The 21790-nt window shown below is 38.8% G+C and overlaps 1 protein-coding gene across 3 annotated transcripts in view; it reads right to left on the bottom strand.

Annotated features, from left to right (window-relative positions):
* The window catches only part of tenm4 (teneurin transmembrane protein 4), a 287914-nt gene that overhangs the window by 85448 nt on the left and 180676 nt on the right, over positions 1-21790 (bottom strand). For 2 of the 3 annotated variants that reach the window (XM_088346406.1, XM_088346404.1), the window contains 4 exons: positions 20390-20416; positions 12596-12742; positions 9944-10187; positions 946-1065 (listed from right to left, as the gene is read on the bottom strand). In XM_088346406.1, coding sequence (XP_088202532.1) covers positions 946-1065; positions 9944-10187; positions 12596-12742; positions 20390-20416 — 538 coding nt within the window. The remainder of the gene's footprint in view (positions 1-945; positions 1066-9943; positions 10188-12595; positions 12743-20389; positions 20417-21790) is intronic. The other variant, XM_088346405.1, reaches the window with a different exon arrangement.

Below are 21790 nucleotides of genomic sequence, written 5' to 3'. Positions count from 1 at the left end.
GGTTAAATCGTACAGACACGTCTTTGCTTCTGAACGGTCAGACGGAACGTTATGAAGTTAATTTCTTCTGTCCTTATTTTGAGTTACAACTAAACTTTAAACTGATCAGTCACAAATACGGGTGTTCGTGTCATTAAAGTTTTTTGTGCACTCTTCTAGAACTCAGGACCATCTATGGAATGCGAGTAACACTGAAGAACGAATTAAGCTTTATTTACAGCAGCTTGCAATAATAATAGTGGCTTGCCGCAAGCCATAGCATGCATTCAATGGGCTAACAAGAGTGGCTAAAGAATAAAAAGTAGAATACAAATCGGATCATGCCTGAATCAGAGAATTTCGCAACGTTCAGCTGTGGAAGGCAAGTGACACTGACCGACAAAGCAGAAGCAGCCAACAATAACAATAATAATAAAGGCTAGCAGCAAGTCTGATATAGTAGCCAAGTAGCTAACATGAGTGGCTAGAGAATAAAAAGTGGAAAAAGGATATGATGCCCGAATCATGGGAATCGGCGACATACACTTGCATGACCAGCTGTAGGTGAGTGACACTGAAAGACTATCAATAACAATAGCTGCTATCAGCAAGCCATAGACTGCAGCCAAACGGATAGAAAAGGAAACAGTGAAAAAAATGAGAATGTGCCTGAATCATGGGACACAGCGACCATCGCATGCAGGGCTTATTTGTGAGCAGTAAGCAAACAGGACAAGCTAGCTTTGCAAAATGGCCGTTCAGGCTTCTGTATTTGCAAGATGGCTTCCAGACATATCTGGTTCTTCAAGTTGTGTTTTATATCTACAAATGTCTTAACCTAAAATGTTCTTATTAATTTAATTTATTGTGTTTTATTGAAATGAATAAAGTACTTTTACACAGCTAGGGTCACAATTTTACGGATTTGATGTTTTGCCAACCAGGACAAAACCATTTTTAGCTTACCTTCCATCCTGCCTGGTGACAGTGTATCCAAAGGAAGGTTTGTTAACGAAGCTGATGTTGACGCCGACTAGAGGCGTGCCGTCCGAGGTTACCACCTGCCCTCGGATGACGCAAACGTGCCTGCAGAAATAACAAAACAAAAACAAATAAATAAAAAGTCACATCCAGGGCGACAATTTACGCCATTCGTTTAATGATGCTGAGAAAAAATCGTCCCGGCTTAATGAGGACTAGTGAGTGTCTCGAATTAAACTGGGACGAGGAAAACACGAATTCATTGTTGCCAGACAACCGAGATGAATCGACCGAGTTTTTCATCCATCTCAAGAAAACCAATACACTTAAAGCACAAGATCACAACACAAAAAAACAAAACGATGGGAAAAATAGTTGGGCTGTCTTGAGTTTTTTCAAAAATGTTGGTAAGTGAAAAAAATTGTTTCTATTTTGTTTTCATATGATTTCTGTAGGAGTTAAAACATGACACAAGTACTTTCCCAAGCTTCAACACATTTTGATATCATTACAAAAAGTAAAAGCCGTCAAGACAAAGACGAAATACCATTTCGTATATGAAAAAATAGATGGTATCAGGCTAAAAAGCAAGCTGACAAAAATGCATAGACAGATGAATGATAGCCAGCTACTCAGAAAAATGGGTGAATGATATCTAGCTAAAAAGCTAGCTAGCAAAAATGTATAGATTGATGATATCTAGCAAGTTAGCAAAAAACGAGACCGATGAGTTCAATTTATTGACCTAACGTTAATAAACAATTTTCTTCAGTAGAGCTTTTATGCATTTTGCGCAAAATACACAGTGGCTTATAAAAAGAGAACAATGTTCAAAATAAAAGCAATCAAGCACTTTCCTCTCCGAGGGTTCTTATTTTTCCCTACACGAACCGGAACGATAATGCGATAGCTCTTCTTTTTTATTGTGTTTTTTGTTTTGTTTTTTCTTTAATTAAAAAAAGCAGTACTTATCTTTTGTCATTGCGACGGAAACAACAAAGAGTGCAGATTGCCAGACCTGCTTGGGTGCTTATCAAAAACCCCGGGGCATGCGTCCCCCCCAAGACTTCAAAAGGCCCTCACACACCTTGGTCTTTGACGTCACTGATGAGATACAATCGGTAACCCCCGCCCAACCACTTAACACAAAAACACACACCCCCCCAGCACACACAACGATTGAGTGGCGAGAATAAAAAAGAAGTTGTGTTGATTTTTCAGGTAACTGCAGGAATTATTACTTTAAAGGGGACAGCACATAATAGTTCTATATTCATTTGGACTTGAACAGATCCCGTCCGAGCCAAAAATTCCAATTTCCCTGCAGTGTGAACTTAGCCTCAGTCTTGTACAGTGCTGTTTGATGCTCAAAAAGTTCTTCTTACATTTTTAGTTTTCGGTTGCTTTGGTCTTGATGTGATCTGATCTTAGCTGGTCTGGGGCACATCTTGGTCTTATATCGTGTTATTTTATGCTAATAAAGTGATTCCCATGATCTTAGTTTTGATTGCTTTGATTTTTCTTATTGTCTTGACCTCAGCTGGTTTTTGGCACGTTTTATTGTCATTTCGCGCTCGAAAATGGTTCCACTGTTTTTTGTTTTTTGTCTCAGGCATGCCTTGGTTAGTGTCATATAGTGTTATTTTATGCTTGAAAAGGGTTACTACTGGTCTTGATTTTCAATTGCTTTAGTTTTGGTCTCGTTTTGATCTCAGCTGGTTTCTTGCAAATCTTGGTCTTCTATAGTGTAGTTGTACAACTGAAAAGTGATTCCAATGGTCTTAGTTTTCCATTGCTTTGATCTTAGCTAGTCTGCAGCACGTATTGGCTCGTATTATGTACAACAAGACACCATAGTGTTTATAGGCAGCCATCCCGGTTACTACACCTATTCCCGGTGGTGGTTTATCTATAAGTGGCTTTGGGCATAATTTGGTCTCACATAGTGTTATAAGCTTCAAAAGTGATTCTAATTGTCTTGGTTTTCGATCATGTAATTGATGATGATGACTTGACTCATCTTGATCTCAGCTAGTCTGCAGAACTTTTTGCTTTGGTCTAAAATAGCGTCTTTTTACGCTCAACATGACACCACAGTGTTTATTGGCGGCGATCCCCGGTTACTATTCTCCCCGCCTTGGCGCTTTCTGTGAATGTGGATTTGGGCTCATCTTAGTGTCACTCAGGTCATTTTTTTTTTGCTGAAAAACAGATTGTAATTGTCTTGATTTTTTTCATTGCTTTGGTTTTGTCCTGATTTCAGCCAATATTTTGGCATGTCTTGATCTTGTATGGTGTCATTTTAAGCTCAAATATTTATTTTAATGGTCTTGGTTTTCGATTGCTTTGGTCTTGTCTTGATCTCAGCTAGTCTGCAGCATGTCTTGATCTTGTTTAGCGTCGACTTGACACCACAGTGTTTATTGGCGATCCCTGGTTTTTATTCCCCTCTGTCGTGGCGTTTTCTCTGAAGGCGTGCCACACCGGAGAGAGCAGGGCAGCTTTTACGCAACAGCAGGCGCTTTATTGGGTGACACTCTGGCAGCTTCTTGCGGTGGCAAACATCAGAGGGCGGCGAGCTACGACATGTCTACGAGGAAGCGGTTAAGTGGGATCAATGGAAAGACGATCGTCTCGTCAGGGAAGGTGGCGAGAGCTCATCAGAAACGAGCTGTCATCGCCTCCGGCTTCTGTTGGCGAGGGGGGGAAGGAACACCGGCCATGAATAATAGATTGTCACTGATATTTTTAGGTGAGCCTCCATTCTTGCTGCTTAGCTCCAGATTCTCGACTTTTTATTTATTTATGGACAGAGCAGCTTCTGCTACTTCTTATTTTCTTTCTCGCTCGTCCGGCAGAGAGCAAACGCGGAGTGCTTGTTGACAGCCGGGGAAGATGTGAATATATATGGTGTCTGATGTTACCAAGGGTGGTTTTTAACTGCTCGGTACAGATAACTTAAATGAAAAAAAAGCCTGTCACAAATAGTGTGCTCTAGTTATGTGGAGCGTAAAACAAGATTATATAAGACAGCAAGATCGAGACATGTGGGAGACCAGGTGAGATCAAGATGGGACCAAAATCAAAGTATTTACTAACCAAGACCATAAGCATCACTTTGTGATCGAGAAAATGACACAATACGAGACCAAAGCTAACCCAAGATGACCAGCTTAGGTTGAGGCAAGACCAAAACCAAAGCAGTTGAAAACTAAAACTGTTGGAATAACTTTTCGAGCATCAAGCGACACTATACGATATCAAAATATAGATAGATAGATAGATAGATAGATAGATAGATAGATAGATAGATAGATAGATAGATAGATAGATAGATAGATAGATAGATAGATAGATAGATAGATAGATAGATAGATAGATAGATAGATAGATAGATAGATAGATAGATAGATAGATAGATAGATACTTTATTCATCCCCGAAGGGAAATTCACATTTCCAGCAGCATCCCTGAGCTGAGAACAGTATGCCCAAGAACAGCCAAGATCAAGACGAAACCAAGACCAAAGCAATCAAAAACCAAGACCGTTACAATCTTTGTTTTTTTTGTGGAAAACGACACTATAAAAGATCAAGATGTGTCTGAGACCATCTCACACAGAGACAAGATGAGGACCAAAGCATTCAAAAAACGAGACCATCAAAATAACTTTATGAGCGTCAATTAACATTTCACAAAACCAAGGCGTGTCCAAAACCAGCTGAGACATGCCTGAGACCATTGAAATTGAGACAAAGACCAAACCAATTAGGACAGTAACAGTTTGAATTATTTTTCAAGTATAAAACGCACCCTACGTAACCCAAAATCAATTTATAAAAACAAGACCGTTAGAATCAATGTTCAATTGGAAAAAAGTCCATTACGAGACCAAAATTTGCCCAAGATCAACTGAGATCAAGGCAAGATCGAGACCAGGGCAACAACAACTGAGATCGTTACAATCAAGTCTTATAACCCACACTTCAACCTGATCTTTCATGTTTTCAAAGCGTCCGTTTGTTGTCATTACTGAAATTACTTAAGGACAAAACGTTGCTCCATGAAACAGATTTCACCCTAGTGGCGATTCAGTGCAAATACAAGCACTTTGGTCCTTTGTTTACAGAGCAGCGGTTGGACATCCAAGGTCCGCTGAAGGAGAATGGAACCAATTAACATAAAGGTTCGGTCCTGTGGGCCGGCACAGTAGGAGGTGAATGATCTTGCCTCTGGTAAGGACGCTTTGAGGGCGGCCGCTAACATGCCAGTGTTAATTGTTTCCGCTGTGTGGCATTATTTAAGACCCAAACCTATTAAAAACAAGCTTTTGTCCAGGGAATGTTTTGTTTTGGGCATAAAAAAAGGCCGACCGAGGCGATGAGGGAGACGGGATATTTGGACAAATGCCCACAAAAGCTGGCAACAGAAGTACTGTAATCCATCACTACTACGTGCTTCAGGTCCTTAGTGCATCGCAGTTGGAAATTATTACTCAATCCATTATCCCTGATTGCATATTAGTACGAGCGGAGTCAGCAGAGCACACTTTTGTCGGGATTGGCAGCACATTTTTGCTATTCAATCCTCCAAAAAGTGAACTGCACGCATGCAGCCGAGAACAATTGTCCATAATCTCATACTGCTGTGAGCGGGGACCGGCAGAGGAACTTTTGTCAGGCCTTGCGGCTCTTTTTTGCCATCTCTATTGCAATCTGTATTTCCGCCTAAACAGCATTCGTTCAGCCCCGATCCATTATTTTGAATCCAATATACTGTAGCTATGAACGACGACCGGAAAAATACACTTTTGGCAACTTTCAGATTTTTTATGTTTGGGTCAGGCAGTAGCTCAGGAGGTAGAGCGATCGTTTTAGGATTAAGGGATCCCAGTTCGAATCCCGGCTTGTCCGTGTTACATGCCGAAGTGTCCTTGGGTAAGACACTGAAACCCCAATACCCCCAATAAGCAGGTTAGCGCCTTACATGGCTGCACAGATCACGGCCGCTATTGGGAAATGTGAAGCACAATGTAAAGCGCTTTGGGAAGTCATTGACTTGAAAAGCGCTATATAAATGCAGATCACTTCATTTCATTATGTTCAGTGGTATACAAATTAGTATGACTTAACTATGGCGTCTGCGATTCCGACCCGCCTGAAATGAAACACCATTAATCCCTATTGAATATCGCTGGGGGCACTTTTGTTGGGCTTGGCGGCTCTGTTGGGCAATATTATATTTCTGCTTGAAATGAATTGCACTAGTATTACCGTGATCCATTATCTCAAATGCCACATTGCTGCACGAGAGGACCGGCAGAAGACACTTTTGCCCCAAAATAAATTATTTCATTTCCAGTTGACTACAGCTGACCGCAGGATATGACATAGCTCTTTTTTGTTTTAGTTAGGGCTGCCGAAGCATGCCATTGCTGCTCACCTAAAATGAACTGCACTTATTTGTCCATTATCCCCAGTCGACTATTGATGAAAGCAGGGCCTAAGGGAGAAAATTTGTGCCTTGCATGGCACATTTTTTCGCTGTTATTTTAATTTCACCTAAAATCAACTATACTTGTGTAGCCGCGTTGTATTATCCCCGATTTCATATTGCTGCAAGCCGGGATTGGCAGTGTACACTTTTGTCAGGAGGCATACGTTTCTGTTCCACCTAAAATTAATGGTTGTGGCAGTTATCCATTATTCCCAGTCGACTAATGCTGAGAACTGGGCATGGCAGAGCCCCTTTTTGTACAGAGCTTTTTCATCCCCGAAGGGAAATTCACATTTTTACATTTTTATAATCACAGGTGTTTATACCAGCTCAGTACCCTAGATGGTAAGGCGCCCGCTTTGAGACTGGGAGGTCGGTGGTTCGCGCCCCGGCCGAGTCATTCCTAAGACTTAAAAAGTGGTCGGCGGCGCCCTCTGTTGGCTGCGGCTGCATCGGCTCGCTACAACGGGTCAGGTGCAATCGACATTTCGTTCTGTGTACATTGTTACACAGAATGACAATACAAGGAAATTATTATTATTATTATTATTATTATTGTCCTTAATACATACATTTGTTTAATAAAACAACACGATTTTATAAAAATCATAACTTGACAGTACAGAAGTTCTAATCCATTATCCCCAGTTAACTATTGCCGAGAGCAGGGGCTGAGAGAGCAAACATTTGTGTCACGTTTGGTGGCTGTATTTTCCGTTCTTTTGTAGTTAAAATGATCAGCTACTGTGCGGCTGCAATCCTTCATCCTCGACAGGCAATTGCTACGAAATTACGTGTATTAAGTGGGGGTTCTAGTCTCCATAAACTGCAATAATCGAGGTCAAGTCAAGTCAAGTCACATTTATTTATATAGCCCTTAATCACAAAAATGTCTCAAAGGACTGCACAGGATTACAATTACACCACTACGTGAACTTAAACTAACATCGAGGGATTACTGTACTGGTACTGGTACTGGTATTGAGTCTGAATATTTTTTTGAATCGTTTTTCTATTCAGCTTTAAATTGATTTGACAGCCTCTGTGGATTTGTGTTTTTCTGATACTGTATGTTCAACTGTTACATAAAAATGAACCCCACAAGTAATTAGGCCTTGCTGAATAAGGGGAAATCAGATTTTTTAGTAATATCCACAATTTAAAAACATGATAATGTCACGGGACCCGACCAGATCGGAGGCAGGAGGCAGGAAGGGTGAATTCATTCGCGTTAACGATTAGTTACTTTTATTAAGGAAATAAAAGTCGTCCAACACTCAGGGACAAAAACAAAAACAGGCTTACAGGCAAACAGAAACTCAGACTAGGAATACTCACAAAACAGGCTTTTACTCAGAACGGGCAAGTACAGGTTTCATCAAGTCAAACAGAACAGAATAATGCAAAGTAATGCAATGAACCCGCAACCGGCAATCCCCACAACCCGCCCTTAAGAAGCACACACGCAAATTAGATAATCTGCTACACCCGGTGCCAAAGGGGCGGGGCCAGCCGGTCGCCACAGCGACCATGCTGGACATGACAGATAATAGTTAAGACCAGCAATGTGATATTTTAAACTTATCATAAATTTCATAATACAAGCCGCTGTGGCCGGCCTGAGATAAATGGCAAACTGCTCTTCTGCGCAGCGCTCAAAATACAAAACATCACAGTGACATCTGGAAAACTTTACAATGCCCAGAAATTAGTCGATATTGATGCCGAGATTATTCATATAATACATAACAGGAGCAAAAAGGGAGGTTATACAGAACTTTATGATTAATGTTTAGAACATACTCACGATATTTAAACTTTTTCACCCACAAATCGAGTCCTTAATTTATACGTCGGAATTGAACAGCAGTGGAAGATATCCATCAAAAATGCAACACTTTTCCTTCTATATCATCGCCATCCATGTCTGGTCTCTAAGGTTTCCTTTAATCCTTAAGGAACGATAACAAGTAAATGCAGTGTGGTCTGTTACCGCGGCAACCACCAATGGGAACAACAGAAAAAGACACACCTGTGTTGCAATATGGCACTATTTTTCTACTGTATGATTGCCCTGGTGCGGTTATTAAGAAAGATAGGTTTGATATTTTATGCGAGGTATGCCTCATCCGTGTTTTCTTTCGGTGAAGTAGTAAATATGTGCTCGCCATTTTGAATGAAGCTGCGCTCTGAAGTCTGAAATTTACAGTATTTTCCAAGGGTTTTTTATGTTTATTTGTCACAAGTGGAAAAAAAAGCTACTTCCAAAGCGAGTTGCAAATAAAGTGACGGGAGTTGGCGCTACGGACTCAAAACGTTGCAGGAAGGAAACAAAAGACGGATGGAGTTTTTTTTGGGTGGGGGTTAGTTCCCTGACAGTTTCCTGCCACCGGGAGCAAGCATCAGATGGATTACAGTAAAAGTAATCACAATACACGAATAGCAGATGCCATTCACGTCGCTGGGAGCGCTTGATTTTTTTGCCTCCAGTGCCTCGTTCCGTGTTTTGTCCGTCATCATCCGTCCGTCATCCATCAAGAGCCGCCGGCTGCACATTTCACCCTCCATTACTTCATCCAGCTTCACCCTCCACCCCCCAAAAAAATATTAGAACGTAACAGTCAGGAGTTATTTATAACGTGGTTGTCTTCCGGAATAAAAAGCGAGATAAGTCAAAAGAGAGAATAATGAGGAACAAACAAGCTAATGTTATTTAGATTTTGCGGGTTCACACTTGTGCAATTTGCTATCTGACAATTGGATGGTGTGTCAATTGTATGTAATTGCTACAAGATAAGTATGAGTAGTACAAGTATGCATGGAGAAAAGCTTGAAGGATAAAACTTGGCTTGAGGGAGATTGGATAGAAAAACTGCATAAAAGAGCTCAGTTCATACAGATTACAATTGTAATAGTAAAAACATTATTTTTATGATTTGATTTATTTGCTTGATAAAAATAATGTAAATATAAACTAAATCAATACTAACTAAATAGACAACAGCATTATTTCATTGATTTTATCTATTTATTTATTAACAATATTAAAACAATAATTAAATAAATAATTACATTATTTTAATTATAGTATTTATTCATTTGGTCAATTTGTTGTAATAAGTAAGAAATCTAGATGATAAATGAAGAAAATGTAAAATGGACTTAAATAAGCCAAAGTTATATTTTAGTGATGTCAAGTCATGTTTATTTGTATAGCCCTTAATCACAAAGAGTCTCAAAGGGCGGGATAGACCACAGATTATTGCAAACTACAGACTATTAATACACTAACCCCTGATCTAAAACCTACATGAGGGCAAGGAAAAACTCGAAAACCTCAACATGAGGAAAATTAAGACACCTAGAGAAGGGACCACAATTGAGGTAATCCCCCTTCCAGGATGACCAGGCTGGATGTTGCAATGACAAATAATATGAATGTCAACGATGTTTCTAATCAAGTGGTTGCACTTGAAAGGTTACTCACTTGGCGTCGAAAGGGCTGGCGCCTCGCACCACGTGCGTGCTTTCCTGCCCTACCAGGAATCGAATACGCTCAAAGAAACTCTGAGGTTTGCCCTGGTTGCCTGTTGCTGTCGAAGTTGCCGATGTTGCTGATGCTTGCTTCTCCTGGATGATGTCCAGTGGGTCCGGCGAGCCCACACACAATGTTGTGGTGTGGCATGAGGCCTGGAGGCAGCAATCAGGGTCCAGGCAGTCCACCAGACCGTCTGACAAAAAAGGTTCGGTTAATATTATTTTCTGTAGGATAAATACTTAGGACTTTTAAGTAGATAACTACCAATTACTTTTTCGATTTCAGAACAAGAGAGTTTTGCAAGAGAGTTTTGCCCCCTTGATTTAGGATCTAGTATCAGTAGAGTCACACACTGCTGCCCGTCAATGACAAGGCCCGACTCAACTATTCGGAGTGGAATGACACTTTTCACTAAAAAACAACGAAGACTAGATGATGAAGGTGCCGTATCTGAGTTAGATCAGGAGGCTTCCCCTGCTACTGGTAACTATGGAAACCAGTACTATCTGTTTCATGTGGTTAGGCAAGCGCCTACCCAAAAAAACTTCCCGGAGAGGGATGGGCACCAGCAGGCTTTATTTGTTTAAGCCACCACAGGAAGTGGTGGCCCTACGACCCAGGTGGTTGAGGGATCCTTGAACCCTGATACAACACGGAATCAGCCTAAAAATAATAAGGACCTATAGGTACATTGTCTTTGGTTTTTGTACGTATATATATATAATTGATTTGATTTCATCCGGTTTTGAACTGTACACGGGGTTGCAAAGAAAATGTCATCGGCATCTTTTGTTATAGACAATAATGACTATCATGAATTTTGAATCTTCATTGTACCATGTCGGCAGTTTAATGTTTACATTAGATCGTTTATGGGTGGGGGTTATTTATGGAGAGTTATTCTGGATATTTATTTTGCAGATTTTGTATTTAGGTTAATTTTTGGATGAGTGGATGTTTTGTAAAAATTTTTTGTCTTTAAGTGGTTAGCTCTTCAGCCCCACTATGCATAGGTCCAGGTTCGATTGCAGCTACCGGCATCCCCGTACAGAAATGTATGTTCTCCCTCTGCATGCTGGGGTTCCCTCCGGGCACTCCTGTTTCATTCATGTATTTTGTCATTTACTTTGTCACTTAGATTTTGAAATATTTATTTTTATCATGCACTCTGTCGTGTATTTTGTAGTGCATTTTCTCGTGTATTTTGTCATTGGTTTATTTCTGTTATGCTGGGTATTTGGCTGTATATTTTGTTGTTTATTTTGTCTTTTTTTCTGTATTTATTTTGTTGCATATTATTGTTCTGTAAAACAATCATTATACATTAATGCTTGTAGTGTCAGCTCACCAGGCGGTGACTAATTATAGGGTATTTTTTTCAAATTAGGCCAACAACTGTGACGTCATATTATTTGTGTTATTTGTCCAATATTTGTCAGTCTGATCATTATCATGTACAGTTCCTTTGTTAGTAACTAGTGTCAGCATGGATAATGTACTAGTACTACTTATACTAGAAGTACTAATACTCGTTCTACTTCCTATCACCGTGTCATGTGTGCATGGGATATAAGAGCTTAAGATAGGGGCGGCATTAGCTCAAAAGGTAGAGCGCTCGTCTTGGGATCATTGAATAGAATGTATCATTGTCTAATAATAGTCAAGTCATCCATCCATCCATTATCTGCACCGCTTATCCTCAATAGGGTCGCGGGGGTGCTGTAGCCCATCTCAGTTATATTCGGGCAGTGGGCAGGGGACTCCCTGAACCGGTTGCCAGCCAGTTACAGGGCACATAGAGACAGACAACTAACACCCTCATTCACACCTAAGGACAATTTGGACTGCCCAATTAACCTGACATGCGGCTTTAGCTCAGGAGGGAGCGCACTCATCATGGGATCAAGAGGTCGCAGGTTCCCGGCTCCTCCGTGTTACATGTCGAAGTGTCCATGGGTAAGACACTGAACCCCAATAAGCAGGTTGTCGCCTTGCATGGCTGCACGGCCGCTTCTGGTGTGTGAGTGTGTGTATGGGTAAATGTGAATCACATTGTAAAGCGCTTTGGGAAGTCTTCATTGACTTGAAAAGTGCTATATAAATGCAGATCATTTCATTTCAAGATCTATTACATGGTTTAGTATGTGCCTTTGAGACTGTAGAAGACCCTGAATTTTAGTCAGTTCAGTTCATTAAGTTTTGTTTTGAGAACGTTTCTGTCACATTCATGAGTATATGTTAATGCCAATGTAATTGTTATTGACTTCTGCGCTCACTGATTAAGATTGACGGCTGGGGACGCAGTGCGGAAACAAGAGTCTTAACCTTGTACTACTTTTCTGAACTAGTCATTTCACCACGGACTTTTTTTTAATGTAAGAAATGGACGTGGATTAGTTCAGTTTTATGGCTGTTTTAGCCTGCAGCATAAAATCCTGTGCGGCTTGAATGAAAACAACGTTTAGTTATTCTTTTAATTTGTGCATGCGGCTCTTAATCAGGTGTACTCCGTAATCCGAAATTTACGGTATATGGAAGACTATCGTAACTATCACAGCTGGTATTAATCAGACTCCACCCCCAGCGCTGTCCACATCTTACCTCCATCATTGTCCTTGACATCCCCACAAGCTGTTTCCATGGAAGTGTCGCATCCGCTGCCCCTCCAGCCCAGTTGACATACGCAATACCAGCCTCCATTACCCAGAGTGCACCTGCCGTTGCCATTGCATAGACCGGGACAGCCTTCTGTTTTGGCACAAACACACAAAAAAATCAGTCTTTTTATTTGTTTACTGTATGTACTGTATTTTTAGGACCATAAGGTAAACCTAAAAACCCAATATACCACAAAATACTGCTGAATAAGATTGGAAATGCACACAATTTTTATTCGTGTGTGTTCCTAAACAAGGTTATACGTTATACAGCTTTTTTGTGTTTATTTAAATCTTTCATGACAACTTTTTGTTTTCTTCTTTTTCATAGGTCATCTGTATTAGTAGTGATCTAGTGGTTAAGGAAAATACGACTATATTCACAAATAAATACGGTATAGGCAAAAATAAGACAACTTTATTGTATTTCTGAACAAATGATAGGTACTGTGCTGTGGCCCGGTGGTTCCTGATCACTAATATTTAACATTGGTGGTCTAGTTGTTTGGATTTGCTGCTCTCACTGCCGCGACTTGGGTTCGAATCTTTTGCAATTGAGGTCAGCAATATTTTCGACTGATCAATCATTGCACAAATACTACTGCAAAAAAAACGTGTATAACAAGCACCTAAACTTTTAGTTCTTTATTAGGTAAAACAAAAAGTGTGTTACACACCCATGAGTACAGTAGCTTGTTTCTTCATCACTTGTGTTAAATAAACGTGAAAATACATAAACTAGGAAATTAGTCAATAAAATCAATTTTTTGGTCTTAGCTTTTAGCATTTGTTTAAAGAGGGTCAGGACCGGGATGAAGAGAATAGCTTCTTGGGTAGCTTTTTTTAGTTTCGGCACTCTCACAGCTGCGACCTAGGTTTGATTCCCGTTACATACTGTACAATGTCTGACGGTTTTAATCAGCGACATTTCTGTCGGATTAAGCATTGGGCTTATGTATACTGTAAATGTATAAAATGAGAAATGGTCACACATGCGAATAACTGCTGTAGTTTTTCTCCAGTTTTAATTGAATGCATCTTATAGTCCAGTTCTCCTTTTACAATAATCATTTCCTCTTCTGCGGGGATTGTGTTCTAAAAGCGTTCTGTGATAGTCAAATCCGACGGATTCGAAAACTTAATTAATTAATAAAATTCTTTATTAATAACTCAGGAACAAATACAATTTACAGGCTGCAATATTTGTTAAATCAATAAAAAGAACTTCTGTACTGTCAAGTTATGATTTTTAAAAAATCGTGTTGTTTTATTAAACAAATGTATGTATTAAGGACATAATCCTGTGATTATAAAAATGTAAAAATGTGAATTTGAATAAAGTATCTATCTATCTATTTAATCCACGATACTTTACACAATAGTTTGCCATCATTTTGACACAATGGAAAACTACATTGACCTTCTGGTTCTGTCTACGGAAACCACACATTTTTTCAGGATCAAACATTTTTGAAAAAGCGCCTGGGAGCCACTTGGTAGTGCCAAAACCCGCATGTGGCATGATAGCAATTTCAGCAGGTCCAACTTTGTTTGTGATTGAAAGCATCTTTGTCTGTTTAGCCGATCAGTATGGAGAACACAGTGGATAATAAAAATCTGTGAAGTAGCAAAACCACAATAAGTAAACGCAATACAGCAAAAGATTACTGTGTATGAAATATACACAACAAAATACATATTTTCGGATGCGCCTCATAATCCTGTGAGCCTTATAGTCGGAAAATACGGTATTGTAATCATGTTAGTCTTTTTTTACTTCATTTCAGCACAGATAAACCCTTGGAGTGGTTGTGACTGTGGGGGGTAGGGGCAAACGTAATGACCCCTCCTTGATGTTGATCAATGCGATACACCTTCAGCCGAGCCGCTAATATCCCTACGATGCGCCCGATCCTCACAGTCGATACTCAAGTCATTAGCCGCCTTCTCGCCGCATAATGACACACACTCTACTAACCAAACCAATCACGCGCACACAAACAGAAAGTGGGCGGCGGCCACGATGCTATCGAGCAAACAAAAAACGTGTGTGATTATTCACTTAAGTCGTTGATGTGGGCTGGAAATGAATCGACGGTGCTCGTTCGCAAGATTGTTTCAAATTCGAACGAGACATTTTGTAAGTGAGGAAGGCAAATCGATGACACTCGAAGTGTAAATTAGATTATAGTAGACGCCCAGGTTATGGCAGCCTACTGCTTATTGTACGAAAAAGGGCTTGTATGGTAGACCCCCGGGATACGTCAACCCCACATTACAATGTTTTCACTTTACAAAGTGAAATATGATGTTTTTTCGGCCACTCATTTTTACCCCACCATATGACATCAACAACAAATAATTTTGAAACTTATCTGTGATTGTGCCTATGAGGAGATACATTTTTAACATACTAACCTACTATTGGTCAAACTTACTGTATATAAGATAAAATTGAATTGTCTCTATCGTCATTGATTACAACGTAGTAAACATTGTATACTCTTGGTTTGCATCACAGCGACAGGAAGATGGTGATATATTTTTGAAGCCGCTCCTACAGTGCCTTTTCTCTTTGTCCATTTCAGAATCTTGCATAAGAAATTTTAATTTATTAGCTAAGGATCCCAAGACTTGCAGTGATGCTAGAAGGTGAAGCAAATTGTAAACATTTATAATATTAATTAATTAAACATTTATCATATTAATTAAGTATTCAAAACAGATATATATATATATATATATATATATATATATATATATATATATATATATATATATATATATACCGTATTTTCCGCACCTAAAAGTCTTTTTTTTTTTCAAAAGCTGACCATGCGCCTTATAATACAGTGTGCCTTATTTATGGATCAATATTAAATCGCAAAGTCTTCCAACTAACTTGCAGCCGCCGACTAGATTTTCCCCCGAACGCCAAGTAGTCCGCGGTGTATGCTGGGATTTATTTACCGGCGTTTCATTGGCTAACCAATGTGTCAATCATCATTTGAATCGATCACTATTGGCTAAAGTTATACGGAGGTCAAGGGGCGGATCCTTTTTATCATTTACAGGCTGGCAGGCTTAAGCTGTAAAACAAAGCCTGCAATTGGCCGAAAAAGATGTGTCAATCATCAGTTGCATCGATCACTATTGGCTAAAGTTATTCGGAGGTCAAGGTGCGGATCCTTTTTATCATTTACAGGCTGGCAGGCTTAAACTGTAAAACAAAGCCTGCAATTGGCCGAAAAAGATGTGTCAATCATCAGTTGAATCGATCACTATTGGCTAAAGTTATTCGGAGGTCAAGGGGCGGATCCTTTTTATCATTTACGGGCTGCCATAGGCTGAAGCGGCAAAACAAAGCCTGCAATTGGCCGAAAAAGATGAATGCGTATAGCACGTGGTTGACGGCATACAGAAAGCATTTTTTTTACTATTCTGTATTTGTAAATATTTTATTCTCCTGGATTTACTAAACTCACGGATATAAGAGGACTATGGCTGCACATTATTATTGAACACAACGACTTCGGTGAGCTACTCTGGCTATATATTTTCCCTGTATCTTGTTTCAGACTGAACTCGATATGTCTGTGATAAGCGGTGCAGATAATGGATGGAATGGAGTGTCTATTTTTAAATTAAACTCAATTCCAAGTGTTTATTGTCATATGCACAGAAAAGTTGCGAGCGAAAAAGAAAATAGAAACTAAGGAATGGTTGGCATTTCTTGAATCCCAAGACTTTAACCTTCCGAATGATGGAACGATGCATTTGAGTGACATCGTACGGACACCGCATTCGCACTTGTTCTCGACACGTATTTGCATCTTTGCAAGCTTTGGGAATGTTAAGGGGGTAATAAGTTTGACTGACCTATCTGACTGTTTTGTCGACGTTCCCATTGTAGCGCCTTATAATCCGGTGCGTCTTATGTATGTCAAATATAGGACCAAAAACTATTTTTTCGGGGTGCGCACTATAACCCGGTGTGCCTTATAGTGCGGAAAATACGGTATATATATATATATATATATATATATATATATATATATATATATATATATATATATATATATATATATATATATATATATATATATATCATCTCATTCGCTGCACCGCTTATCCTCAGTAGGGTCGCGGGGGTGCTGGAGCCCATCCCAGCAATCATCGGGCAATGGGCAGCGGACACCCTGAACTGGTTGCCAGCTAATCGCAGGGCACGCGGGGACAGACTACTCGCTCGCTCATTCACACCTAGGGACAATTTGGACCGGCCAATCCACCTGAAATGCATGTCTTTAGAATGTGGGATGAAACCGGAGTGCCCGGAGGAAACCCACGCAAGCACGGGGAGAACATACAAACTCCGCACAGGAAGTCCAAATATTCCTGTAATCATAAATACAGACTTATCCTTTTCATTTCATTAATAACAATTCCTAAATATAATTGCAAAAAAAGTACAATTTTACTAAAATAATTCCTAAAATAAAACATAAATTAAGATTATCATTTTTTTTTAATAAATATGGACTTTTTTTTTAATTTTACAAAAATTATATGCTGCCCCCCGAAAAAGGAATCTAAAACTATTTTTTGTTTTTGTTTTTTTAGTATAGACTTTTTTCATTTTCCATCCACCGTTTATCCTCAGCAGGGTTGCGGGGATGTTGGAGCCCATCCCAATCTATCCTCAGGCAGTGGGTAGGGGACAGCCTGACCTGGCTGCCAGCCAGTCGCAGGGCACGTAGGGACAACTCACTCGCTCATTCACACCTAGTGACAATTTGAACCGGCCAATTACCTGACATGCATATTTTTGAAATGTGGGAGGAAACCGGAGTGCCCAAAGGAAACCCAAGCAAACGGGGGGAGAACATGCAGACTCTGCACAGGAAAGCTGGTAGATGGATTTGAACCCATGACCTCAGAGCTGTGCCGTGGACGTGCTAACCACTCAACCGCACAGCCCTTTTTTCATCTAAAAAAATAATAATTTCAAGACATGTGAAATTCAATTTGATTAAAAACAATAAATTAAAAAAAATGTTTTTTCTTTTTGATTTAAAAAATATTATTTTTCATTTTATAACAAAAACATTTAAAAATAAATTGCATAAAATATATACGATATTTAGAGCAAGGAGAATTTGTCCAGCAGAAATTTTATTTTTAGTTTTTTTCTTACAAGCATAATGGCGCAAGGTTGTTGGGTCGTGGTTTGTTGAAAAAGTATCAAAGAGACACTAGGAGCTGCCAAAGAGCCGCGTAGCGGCATGCAGCTACTTGTACACGAAATCAGATTTTAATCGATTTGATGGTATTTATTTGAGGGGCCTTGATAGCAAACCTAGTTAAAACACTTCCAAAAGGCATAGAGTACTATTGAGTAAATTTTCACCGTTTCAGAGCCTATACGCCATCTACGAACATAGACACACAATCGCAAATCAGAATTTATCAATAAGTTTAGATAGATTAGGTGAGATTTCATGAACACAGACTTTTGCGCAGTGTTCGTTTTTCTAAAAATCATTTTATTAAGTGTGTTTTTCAAAAGTATGTACACAAAACTAGGGCTCACTATATGACACAACTTTGGCTATTAAAAATAGGCTAAATCAAGACAAAAAATAACCAAGGAAAATAATTTAATTCAAAAGTATGTAAATACATTTAAACCTATTTATTTTTTTACTCCAGCTTCTGTCGTCGAAATGCATCGATTCCAAAGTGGAATCCATGTTAGCTTTTAAGCATGTCGTCCGTCCCACCTAGAAAATAGATTGGGACGATTTCAAAAGGCCTCTTGTTAAACCATACCCAACATCATTTAGGGCTCCTTAAAAATCAATTTCAATAAAAGGCAGAATAGATAATGAGCTAAACAAAACACCATTACCATTTTCTCTTTGCTTCCTTGAAGAAATCAAATCGTGTTTGAAATTAAATGTTAACGTCCGGAGCAAACAGAGATTCGATTGCTAAATTTGCTTGTTCGATTGATTCAAAATGGCCGAATAAAGGTAGCATATTAATCAATGTTTGCACAACATCAAAGAAACCTTTTAATTTAAAAAAATATGTATTCAAAGCTTATGAAAAAGAGCATATCCTTTTAAAAAAACAAGCTAGCATAGCATTGTTTGTCAGCAATCAACAGCTAATTTTAGAAAACAGCTTCCTTTCTCTTTGTTTTTTTCATAGAAAATTTGGTTAGGAGAAGCTAATAAGTTAACAAAAACAAGAATTATTTGTCAGTGATTAATTGCCAATTTTGAACGGTTGGCCTTCATTCTCTTTGTTCTTTAAAGCAAATTGATCTGAGAAGACCAAACTTGTAAACAAATGCTAGCCTTGTTTGTTAGCGGTAAATGGCTAATTTCCCGTAAACATTTAGCCTTCTTTCTCTTTGTTTCATCAAAGAGAATGGTGGTGGGAGGAGCCAACATGTAAACAAATGAACAAGGACGTAAGATAAATGAGATGAGCTCATGGTTTGTAATTTTTAACTTGCCAAAATAAATGCTTAAGGTATGCTAACATTCAGCCATCATTTACATTTATATAAACAGATGTTAAACCTATTGGAAATAGCATGACATGTAGAGGAACAAGACATAATTGTTTTCTATCAACCAATGGCTAATTAAAGAAACATTTAAAAAAGTTATGCTAACATCGCACATTGCTGAGTTTTAATCAAACAAATGATTTTCCACCCTCCTGAGAAAATTTGGGGCAAAGATCTTAATATATGTGTAAGAATAAATTAACTTGTAGTTACTTTAATAGTTGTAAATATTTGTATGAATATTTTTGCTCATTTTTTTTCTTTTTTGTTTATTTTTTAACTACTTTAAAGTACTGTTTTTAAATCTTTTATATGGCGTCAGTATAATATATGGCGAAAAGACGCATATCCTATTTTTTATTTCAATTTTTTCATTATTACATTCCATTTAGACAAAAAAAGTACATATATGATAAAGACAAATTTTGATGCAATAAAAAAACTTGATTTTTAAACATGTAAATTAAATTATATAAATCTTTTTATTTATTTATTTATCTGAATTTCTGAAACAAATATATTGTTTTTTAAATAAATCTTTATATAAATAAATATAGTACTAGAGGTCAAAGTTATCTTTTACCTGTAAAACAACAATTGTTAATTCGTATTGTCATTGCTATCTAAAAAAATAGTTTTTTTTGATTTCCAGTTTTTTTTCTCTTTCTTACATGTTTTGAATTTATTCATATTTATGTCTAAAAAAATAAATAATGTGTATGTATATATATAATTATTTATCTTTTAAATACACACATAGTATTATTTCCCGGCTCCTCAGAGTGAACTGTCGAGGTGTCCTTGTGCAAAGACACTGAACCCCGAATGCCCTTGATAAACAGATAGGCGCCTTTCTAGGCTGACTCCCTGTTGGTGTGTGAATGTGTGTGAATGGGTAAGTGCTTAATACACTGTAAAGGGCTTTGGGAGGTCTTTAGTGACTTGAAAAGCACTATATAAAAGCAGACCATTTACCATTTACCTAAATGAATAAATATACTCGTATTGGTCAATGTAATTATTTGTACCTCTGAGGCGCTAAGTGAAGATGATGGCGTGACATGAAAGATGCAAAAAGGAGGTGAATGTGAGTGGCGCTGCAGAATTTACAGGCGATAGTTGACGTGGGAAAGAAAAAAAGGAGGAATGCCGTACCTTTCACTACCCTATCCAGATAGTGAGCTTGGGAGATAAAAGACAAGGACAAGATTGTAAGGGAAGCTACAGACAGCAAGGCATCCAAAAAGAAAAAAACACAAAAAAGAAAAAAAGAAGCATGCATCACAAGCAAATACGACAAATACCGGGATGTAAAAGAAGCCATGCCCAATCCCGTAGGGAACTATTTCAAAGAGCAATGAATGCCACGACCAAAAAATGATTAGCTTCAAATGACTGTCCATCGGTCATTATGAACCATAACATAACAATTTTCATAGGTCACCACGGGCAACATCTTTACAGGTCAGTGTGACCCAACAATAAAATGATCGCCCTAAACATTTACATGGGTCAATGTGAATCATTAATCACATCCTCGGGTCAATTTGACCCGCTGCTTGTTCATTTTTTGCATATAAATATGGTAAGTAAATAATTTAGCCAATTTCATCTGTGACTGGCCATAAGAAATGTACATTGTTCATTATGACCAGTTACATGAATATTTTATGTTTCATCATGGACAAAAGGATTACTAGTCAGAGTGCAAACCACCAAAACCATACAATGATTGCTCTAAAAATGTACATGTGTCAATACGGCTCCTATGTCACATTCTCCGGGTTAACTTGACCCACTGCTTGTTTAGCCTCTTCATATACATATAGTGAGAAGGACAATAATAGACCAATTTCAACAGGAAGTGGGCCATAAAATATGTCTCTAGGTCAGTATGACCCATTGCATATTCATTTCCATGGGTCACCACAGGCAAAATGTTTACTGAGTCCATTTGACCCACAAAAATCATGAAATGATTACCATAAAAATGTACATGGGTCATTATGACCCATTACATTATAATTTCCATGGGTCACAACAGGCAAAATTTGTATGGGTCAGTATGACCCATCAAAACCATAAAAGATTACCCTAAAAATGTACCTGGGTCATTTTGACCCATTGCATATATATTTTCATGGTTCACCATTAGAAAATCCTTACAGGTCAATGGGATCCACCAAAACCAATTTTCATGGGTCACCAAGAGCAAAATGTTCACGGGTCAATGTGACCCTCCGGAACCATCAAATGAATCATAAAGTCCATTTAGGGCCCGGTCACACAGCCGTTTGCGTCTGAATCACGGGCAGAAATTCCTGCCTGTGAAGCAGACGCTGTTGGACGCTTTGAGATCGCCATACAGACGAGATACAGCAGTGCTTTACACGCGGTCAGAAATTCACACGCGGTTGGCAGCGGGAAAAAGTTTTGCGCTGTTCAAAACTTTAGGGCTCGACCACCAAGCCTTTCACGGGCGTATTGAGGCTGTATCACGGCCAGAAATTTCTGCCCGTGAAGCAGACGATGTTGGACGCTTTGAGATCGCCATAT

This window comes from Urocampus carinirostris, chromosome 10 (assembly GCF_059441175.1).
Source record: "Urocampus carinirostris isolate Australia breed hairy pipefish chromosome 10, RoL_Ucar_1.0, whole genome shotgun sequence".
NCBI classification, from domain to species: domain Eukaryota; kingdom Metazoa; phylum Chordata; class Actinopteri; order Syngnathiformes; family Syngnathidae; genus Urocampus; species Urocampus carinirostris.
Note: the sequence above shows the minus strand (reverse complement) of the source record. Positions and strands in the feature narration are given on the sequence as shown.